Source organism: Macrobrachium nipponense, chromosome 39, assembly GCF_015104395.2.
Source record: "Macrobrachium nipponense isolate FS-2020 chromosome 39, ASM1510439v2, whole genome shotgun sequence".
Taxonomy (NCBI): domain Eukaryota; kingdom Metazoa; phylum Arthropoda; class Malacostraca; order Decapoda; family Palaemonidae; genus Macrobrachium; species Macrobrachium nipponense.
In genome coordinates, this window is record NC_061099.1 from 41,691,747 (window position 1) to 41,701,746 (window position 10,000).

General features: G+C 37.3%; 1 protein-coding gene across 1 annotated transcript in view; it reads left to right on the plus strand.

Moving 5' to 3' along the window:
• The window catches only part of LOC135210434 (E3 ubiquitin-protein ligase RNF34-like), a 23,534-nt gene that overhangs the window by 13,485 nt on the left and 49 nt on the right, over positions 1 to 10,000 (plus strand). Inside the window, exon 3 of the mRNA XM_064243332.1 lies at positions 9,848 to 10,000. This exon is cut by the window's right edge and continues 49 nt beyond it. Coding sequence (XP_064099402.1) covers positions 9,848 to 10,000 — 153 coding nt within the window. The remainder of the gene's footprint in view (positions 1 to 9,847) is intronic.

A 10,000-nucleotide genomic window follows, 5' to 3' on the forward strand; every position in this document is an offset into this window, starting at 1 on the left:
GAGCGAGACAGAACAGAGCAACCAGCAAAACTCTAGTGTAAGCATCAGTTCAGGGGGACATTTGAGAGAAGAGAGAGAGAGAGAAGAGAGAGAGAGAGATCTGGCAACCCCTTCCTTTCCCAAATTGTCCCAATAAAGAGTAGAAAGATACACCATTGGAAGGACTTCATTAATAATGAGAGAGGAGAGAGAGAGAGAGAGAGAGAGAGAGAGAGAGAGAGAGAGAGAGATGAGAGAGAATCTGGCACCCCCTTCCTCTCCCAAATGTCCCAATAAAGAGTAGAACGATCACCACTGGAAGGACTCCGTTAATAATGAGAGAGAGAGAGAGAGAGAGAGAGAGAGAGAGAGAGAGATCTAGCTCCCTCCTTTCCCAATCGTCCGAATAAATAGATACAGGCATTGTCTAGGATGTAATAATATGGCCGGGAGATGGAAATAAAACGCGAGTGTCGCGCGCGAATGGAAATTTAGCTGATTCTTGGGAACACACCTCAAGTCTCCCTTCAGTTTGTTTCTGCTTGTTTCGATTCGAGGGGCATATTAGACGAGTTTGTTTACCAGGGTGCATACAACAAGCGCTGTTTGTTGAATGATTACGAATACGGACAGATGGGACGAGGGGCAGCTCCCAAAAACTTGGACGAAAAATGAAAGGGGTCATTGTCTCTTATGTCAAGATGTGATTACTTCGATTCGGGGCGTTTATTCTGTCCAGGGTACGATGTGTACATCGTATGAATAACAGGAACTGATATGTATATGTTGCATCACACACACACCTCTATATATATATATATATATATATATATTATATATATATATATATATATATATATATATATATATATATATATATATAGAGGCAGGGTAGGTGAGAGAGAGAGACAGAGAGAGAGCGAAGCCTCTTTAGGCCGAATATTGCACCCAAAATAGGCACTGACTAAGGAGAGCCTTATCCACGTCGCTGGTAGAAAGAGAGACACATAGAGAGAGAGACACATAGAGAGAGAGAGAGAGAGAGAGAGAGAGAGAAGAGAAGAGAGAGAGAGTTGCAGAGATTTAAAGTAACATCGTTTTCACGAATGTGCGCTGACTTTCTTAGGAGAAAATCAATTCATAATTTATGTTATTTTGATAGAATAAGTAGGTGAAAGCTCGTACATAATTAATAACATTATCTAAGTTAATGTTATTTTACGAATATTTGTGTAAACAGTTGCTTATGGTCTAGAGATTTCCTCTGGTTGAAAACTTATATATATATATATATATATATATATATATATATATATATATATATATATATATATATATATATATCATATATCATATCATATCATATACCTTTCAGCAGAATATTCATAAAATTAACATTACTTGAATAGTGTTATTAATTATGTAGCGAGCTTCCACCTACTTATTCTATCAAAATACATAAATTATGAATTGATTTTCTCCTAAGAAAGTCAGTGCACATTCGTGCAAACGATGTTACTTTAAATCTCTGCAACACTCTCTCTCTCTCTCTCTCTCTCTCTCTCTCTCTCTCTCCTCCCCTACTAGCGACGTGGATAAGCCTCTTCTTAGTCAGTGCCTATTTTGGGTGCAATTATTCGGCTTAAGAGGCCTCTCTCTCTCTCTCTCTCTCTCTCCTTCCCTGCCTCTGGTGTGCCATTGTTACCGTCTGTTATTGTTTCTTATCTGGGTTTTGTTAGTCATATCGTTTCGTATTGAGGAAGCAGTTTTAGAAAGGATAATGATATGCCTTGATGCTGGTCTAGTTTCCTTTTCATGTGGTTTCGTGTTCTTTGGTGCTATAGTTTCGTTCTGGTTCGTAGGACGGATATAGATGTGCTGTTGTATGTGTATGTATGCATATATGGATGCATATATATGTGTGTATATATATACACATACACACACAAATATATATAGTATATATATACTTTGTGCGTATGTTACATACGAGGCAAAATTGTGATCAGGTAGCTTGGTTATGAGGGAAAAGAGAGAGAGAGAGAGAGAGAGAGAGAGAGAGAGAGAGAGAGAGAGAGAGCGAGAGAGAGAGATTATTCATCAATATCCTTCAGATATTTGCAGTTGCCGTTAACATCATTCATTTGTTTTTCCTAGTTTCTCTAGTTTAGTTTGCCAGTTCTTTAAACTTAGACAAAATTGTTGTGGAACTTTATTTTTCTTACACATAACAAACTAATGCGTTGTATTCACCCAAAGAAAATTTCCCTTTCCTTAAATGTTAAATAAGCTCAAGGCCTTTCAATAAATAATTTCCCTTTCCTTTAATTATTTAAATAGCTCAAGTCTTTTCCATTCAACAAAATTTCCCTTTTCTTAATTATTAAAATAAGCTTAGACACAAAATCTTCCCTTTCCTTTAATTATTTAAATATCCCAATGCTTTTTCATTCAACAAAATTTCCCTTTCCGTTAATTATTCAAATAGATCAAGTCTTTTCCATTCAACAATATTTCCCTTTCCTTTATTATTAAAACAAACTAAGGCCTTTTAATAAACAAAATTTTCCCTTTCCTTTAATTATTCAAATATCCCAACACTTTTCCATTCAACAATATTTCCCTTTCCTTTAATTATTCAAATAGGTCAAGTTTTTTCATTCAACAAAATTTTCCCTTTCCTTTAATTATTCAAATAGAGCAAGTCTTTTTCCATTCAACAAAATTTCCCTTTCCTTAAGCCCAAAGACATTTTATTCACCAAAGTTCCACCTTTCATACCAAAATTACAAAGCAAGATTTCGGAACATTTTCTTCCACCATGAAATTCCCTTTTATTAAAAAAAAAAAAAAAAAAAATCCAGCGATCTCCCCTTCATTACCTATACTAAGCTACAAGGCGCCGCCGCAATTGAGCATTCTAAGCAGTGGGTTCTGATTCTATGCCACTACGTCACTTAGCGAGCGAGAGCGAACTTATCTCCTTCGCCGATCAGCGCCATTAGCAGTTAGGCGAGATTCAGTTGAATTTAACGGTGCGCGAACGACCGTCGCAACGGACCGTCGGGAGATGAGAGGCAGAACATTCGTGCCCGTTACGGTTTGATGGTGGCTGACCTCCGGATGGGCTGTGGGGTGTTTGGGGGTGCGGGGGGGCCGGGTCCGGAAGGGCTGGTTTGATGGAGAGAGAGAGAGAGAGAGAGAGAGAGAGGTGGGGGTTATATCTGATGAAAGGTGGCAACCGGTGAATGCGATGCTCACCTCATAGAGGTAATCCTGAGAGAGAGAGAGAGAGAGAGAGAGAGAGAGAGTGGGCGGCGAGATGGTGGTTGTTATTTGATGTAAGGTTGCAAACGGTGAACGCATTGCTTACCCCCTCGAGGTAATCCTGATCACTCACGACTATTCTCTCTCTCTCTCTCTCTCTCTCTCTCTCTCTCTCTCTCTCTCTCTCTCTCTCTCTTTCTCCAATTGTTAACCACCATCCTATAACAGTCGACTAACAAATAATTAGAATAAATTACTTCTGGGTATACAGAGAGAGAGAGAGAGAGAGAAAGAGAGAGAGAGAGAGAGAGAGAGAGAGAGAATTATGCACCTCGACTGTAAATCAAACCTAATTAGGAAATGCACCTGAGACTGCCTAAGACACTTTGTGCTAATTTCATGCAATGTAAGATAAGAAATATTTGCAGTTATAGAGAATTCAAAATAGGGAAGACTGAAGTCATATTGAAGCTTGATGTAAGAGCTAAGGTTTCATTTTTCTGCATAAATTTCTCAGATTCATAAGTAGTCTATAACCACAACAAGGTCCGCTGGACGTACAAAATGTGTCAAATTCTGTAATGCTAAAAAATCAATAATTACACCAATTTACAAAAAATATGCAAACCAATTAGGAAGTTAGATCAAACAATGATTTAAATTAAGGGACTCTAGCAGGCAAATCATTTGGCAATTTGAAATAACTTTAACCTTGGAACCTCAAACGTGCAAGAAAAGATGCAAAGCATTACTACCGTAAAATAGTTCTCCTCGGATTTTAAAACCTAATAATAACCGTTTCATCCATTTATTTTCGTTAATTTATTTATTACCCGATTTCTTTCAGTATTTCCTATTACCTTCTTTTATTTCCTTCAAATGAGTACCATACTATTCGTCGGAATTTCGAGTCTAAAGACCCCTGTGACCTTGTTCCACAAGAATAGGTTTCGTCTTCTGATTAGAAATAATATCCGGGCAAAGATCTTCAGATTAGGAAAATTTTACAATGTGAACTACAGAGAATGCAAATTTGAATATTCAATAAAGTGGTTCCACTGCCTCTACAAACTCAAACCCAGCTGCCGAGTGAGCAAACACTTATCAGTTAAGCAAATTAACCTAAGGAACAAGGAGCAGTAATGACGAAACCTAGTTAATTATTCTCGTGAATCTACAGAAAGGCGAATCAGTGATTGAACTTACATTGTATCGGTTGATTTATTAGACGTTCAATTTTGGCATGACATGATGAGAGAGAATAAAGAAATATAAAAATCATTGAGGTAATACACTGCAAAAGCAGATTTTTTTGGGGGGGGGGCGGGTTTAACATAAATAAAAAAAAAGAATTTTGGAACTTCACACTCTTAAAACAAAAAATATAACGAAAACGAAAAAAAAAAAAAAAAAAATTAAGACGAAATTTCTTTGTTCGCAAAATATTTTTTTCCCAAAATTCCCTCCATGCAAAACGAGCCTGATAAACACTCGAGTACCTAAGAGGTACGAGTGTTGAAGAGAGAGAGAGAGAGAGAGAGAGAGAGAGATAAAAGGATGCAGAAGCACTTGGAGGGTCATTCACTACAAACTCAGAATCCGGACCGTCAACAACAGCGTCTCACCTCTGCCAATACGATTTTAATGTCTGCCAGATGCCATAGCCGGCATGCCGTCCGCTTCTTCATGTGGCCGAATTATAAAATATTCAGTACTTTTATTATTCTCGCTTGGTAAAATCGGTTCTGTAAGTTGTGACAAAGGCGTCTCAATGTGGAAAAAGGGAAATGTTATAGAAGCAACTTGACGCCGGGCGAGGATTTTTTTGACAGAAATTAATGTATGAGTTGTGACAAAGGCGTCTCAATGTGGAAACAGGGAAAAGTTATAGAAGCAATTGGACACAGGGCGAGGAATCTCACCCCACGGAACAGCCTGCTCCTCTCGCTTGGCAGGTTGTGTGGTATTTGCAGCAAACAGTTTATCTCTGAAATTAAGAGTGAGAATTGTTTTAAGAAATCCCAGCGCTCTGTTTATCACACCCAAAACACGCAAATATACCAACTGTCTTCATCCATAAAATTATGCTCATGTGTAATGATTAACCAAAACAGGTTTATACACAGCCCTACATGAACCACCATGGCATCTACATATACAGGGATGAAAATAAATATAAAAAAGAAAGAAATGTCTTAATGTTTTTGTCTCAATAATACTTCTCCTGAATAATGTTTTCTCATATATCCATTTAGCAAAGAGGACCTCCCTTTTCTAAGACGGCAGAATGATAGCTGTAGTACTTTCAATTAAGCAGTGCAGGAAGTGAATTTTATCCTCATGCCCCCTTCACCCCCGCCCCACCCCCGCCCCCAATTCGAATATTTTTAGAGCCACTTCATTTAACTCAGATCTTCTCCTACTCTCTCTACCTGAATATAAGTGTAATGCATAGAAAAGTCCCCCCCTCAACCAGGAGTGACGACGGCCGCTTGTAGCAACAGCAAAAAGACGGAAGGAAAAAAAAAACATATGGGAGAATCTGTCAACGAGCTGTCAGTCTCGATTTGAGTAACGGCAACAAATAACATAAATGCTGTCATCGGAACCCGCAAAAATACTACACTGACAGCTACCAGTAAAGTCCCCTTTTTTATACAAAGTGACGTTGATACTAAGCTGTAGACTGATGGAGAGAGAGAGAGAGAGAGAGAGAGAGAGACGAGAGAGAGAGAGAGAGAGAGTGTTGCTAAGGACATCGGAACCGTGTTCTCTGTGTTCTAGATTTTGCTACGCCCGGAATGCAGACGAAGTGACAAAGTAATAACTAAAACGAGGGCTATATTAAGGAAAGAATAGCTGGGTAACCCTATGAAGCGTTGGTTACGACTACCAGTAAGTCGCTGACTTGCATATAACCTGTTTAGAGACTTGTGCGCGATAAGTTCCCGACATATGTTCAAGACACGTTTTCCCTACAGTGTATAGACTCACCTTAACTCTAATCCAATCACTATGAGAAAGAATATATAATTTATAGCTGTTCTTTGCATTTTAACGTAACCAAATAGTAAATATTTGTTGCTCATACTTATTGCATTTTCCCTTGAAAAACTGTAGAAATTTTTTAACCTCAGTAGACTACGTATTTATTATGAAAACAACGCAAATGGTCAACGCGGATGTGCAAGGCAGAACGTTTTCTGCCTATGTCAGTCTCGTTAATCCAGCTTTAGTATGGGCTGTGACGTCGGTTCTGCTATCAAGAGTGATTCATGGCATATAACCTCCAATAATAGTGACCCTTAAATGCATTATCGACGTTGATTACCTTCAAAAGACTGTGATGCTTCTTTTTTTATTTTTTTTGATAGATGCATATTGATCATTTTTTAGCTCGTATACAGAGTTTTAAAATGATTACTTTATAGCAATTAGTGTTTCATAAATGTAAAACACTATGAATAATGTTACATAGTGAGTATTTTTATATTTAGGACATCTGTATTTATACACAAGTCCATACATACGGCCATTAACCTAAAAAAAAAATTTCTTTCTTTCTTTTTGAATTGTGACTTATTTCCATTCTCGAAATGTGGAATTTTATAACACTCATTCTTGATGATAGACCGAAATTATTTTCGTTTATATATATATATATATATATATATATATATATATATATATATATATATATATATATATATATATTAGTATATCATTTATCCTCCATATATAAAATTCACACGGTGTATTTTATGCTATATAGAGCATTTATTATTATTATCATTATTATCATTATCATTATTATTATATTATTATTATTATTATTATTATTATTATTATTATTATTATTATACATGCATACAATACATATTTCATATATATATATATATATATATATATATATATATATATATATAATATATATATATATATATATATATATATATATATATATATATATATATATATATATATACACACAATATGCATACATAAACACACACACGCGCACATAAACACACGAAGCAAATTCATAATTCAACCAATCGCAGTGAAATCAGTCTCACATGAGAGCCATGATTTGTCAGAGCGTTAAAAAGGAAAAAAAAAAAAATGGCAAAAGCAGCAGACTGGTGAAATGTTTCGGCATGCAGGATTTAATTGGATTTTGAGCCTGACTAAGCACTCGACACCTTTTCTCCGACTCTTCCACCTCATTGTTAGAGTTCGCTCGGATTTTTCATTTTTTTTATTTTAACCACCACTTTGTCATGTTTCGGATTTGAAAAAAAAAGCAGACTAAAATAAAAGACGGATTTACTGTATTCGTGAAAAATATTTCATATGTGAAAAAAAAATGTAAGACAGATGTATTATACTCGTGAAAAATATTTCAGACTTAAAACAAAAAGAAATGTCAGAGTTTCGGATTTACTAAAAAAAGAAGAAGAAGAAGACAGTAATAGTATATTCATGAAAAAAATGTTTAGGAGAAAAAATATATGTGTGTATATACAAGACAATGTACTACATTCGTGAAAAAATATTTCGGATTTAAAAAAAATAATAAAAGACAGATGTACTGTATTTGTGGAAAATGTTTCGGATTTAAATAAAACAAAAGAGAGTGGTATTATATTCTTGAAAACTGTTAAATATAATATTAACTTGCAAAAGTAGAGACTATGAGTGTGTGAATTTATGGGGTTTTCCTCCCACTTTGTCAAATTTTGTTAAATCTAATAGTTGCTTGAGAGAGAGAGAGAGAGAGAGAGAGAGAGAGAGAGAGAGAGAGAGAGAGAGATAATTATCATTTACTATGGAATACGGACGATACAAATATACTCAAGGTTTTACATGAGAGAAAGAAAATTAACCTTACAATAATCTCTCTCTCTCTCTCTCTCTCTCTCTCTTTCTTATGTAAAAGCTTAAAAGTCTTAATATCGCCCTCATTCCATAGTAAATTATCATCTTCATCGCGCTTCCCTTCGTTTCTCTCCTCAAATCCCCCCGCCCCCCCCCCCCCCCCCCTCCCCCCCCCCCCCCCCCTCTCTCTCTCTCTCTCTTTTCCCACTGCCAGACCCCTGCCATTGATTGTAAACACCGCATGCACCAAAAGCCCTCCTCGTCAAAGACGAAGACAAAACCAGCTCTGAGTAAATATGTATCATTTCAAATAGAGGGACAAATATTTGTGTAGGGCCCTGAAGGAGAGAGAGAGAGAGAGAGAGAGAGAGAGAGAGAGAGAGAGGACCTCAGGTAGGTGGAGCTCTTCATGAGGTATGAGCCTCATAAAAAAAAAAAAAAAAAACGAGTCTTTTGTCAATAGAGAAACAGGGTTCTTTTGAGGAAAAAGAGGAAGGTAATATGCCACTGCTTTCAGCTGCCTCTCACCTCTTCAAGAGACTTTGTATAGGTAAAGAGAGAGAGAGAGAGAGAGAGAGAGAGAGAGAGAGAGAGAGAGAGAGAGAGAGAGTCCTTAGGGTTGACGCGCCAAAAGAAGCGTATTTCCGTAGTTCAATGGCGTTTTTGTTTATTTTCATCGGTGATGTTTGGGTACCGCTTACGTCGGAGCGTTGCAGGTCATTAAATGTGCAATACCCAGGCACTATGTGACAGTATTATATGGACTTGCCATCACAGGCATGGAGTTTATGTTGGTTGCTCCGAGTCCTGAAGTCTACACAAGGCATCCCAGGCCATCTAACACATCGCAACTTTTAGCCCACGTCAAAGCTTCAGTAAAAACATAATCATAAACGCATGTCGGAAGCTTGTAGCATCTAGTACATATAACAAACAAGTTGAAAACAAGTTAACGCTTTTCTTTGCACCGCTACTTTTTTTCCTTTTTTAAATTATTGTATATAAATTCAGATTCGAAATAAAGTAATATTATTATCATTATTATTATATTATAACCACCTCGGAACTTGTCTCATGCCTTTCACAAACAAAAGACTTGGAAAACAAGTCAACGACTATAAGTGAAGAACGAAACTTTGGCCATCGATAATCGAATGAAAAGCAGGCGATGGACTACAAATAAGTCATTGACTTGCATGCAACCTGTTTGAGACTTCTGTGGGATGACATGTCGACAGATGTACCAATAAGTCGTTGACTTGTGTTCAACATGTGTATGATGTTTGGGATGAGGTGCCAACGGGCAAGTCCTTGACTTGTATGCAACATGTCAGTGAAGTATTTGGAAAGAGGTGTCCATGTGTGAACCACTAAGTCGTTGGCTTGTACGCAAACTGACTGTGACATGTGTGCGACAAGTCGTAGACATGATTAGGACACGCTTTACTGTAGCAAAACCCTTTATCGCAAGGGTCCGTTCTGGCTCAAGGCAATCTAAACCAAGCAGTAACCAACGTTCAGATAGTAAACATTGCCAATGGCAGTTCTGTAATTATTTTGGTTTCACTTGGCAATGCTGTTATTATGGTCAGGTTGCCACTGTATTATTGTCATAATCAACACTGCCGCAGTTGACTGTGGTTGCTTTGTTGACATGAGTGGAGAGACTTCACGGATGAAAGGTCGTCAACAAAGGAGGAGATTCGGGTCTCACTGTTTGAAGAAATCCTGGCCATGAACGCCAAGATGATGATGATGACGACGACGACGACGACGAGGAGGAGGAGGAGGAGAAGGAGGAGGAGGAGGAGGAGGAGGAGCAGCAGCAGCAGCAGGAGGAGGATCACTATTATGAAGATGACGAAATTCATGTTGA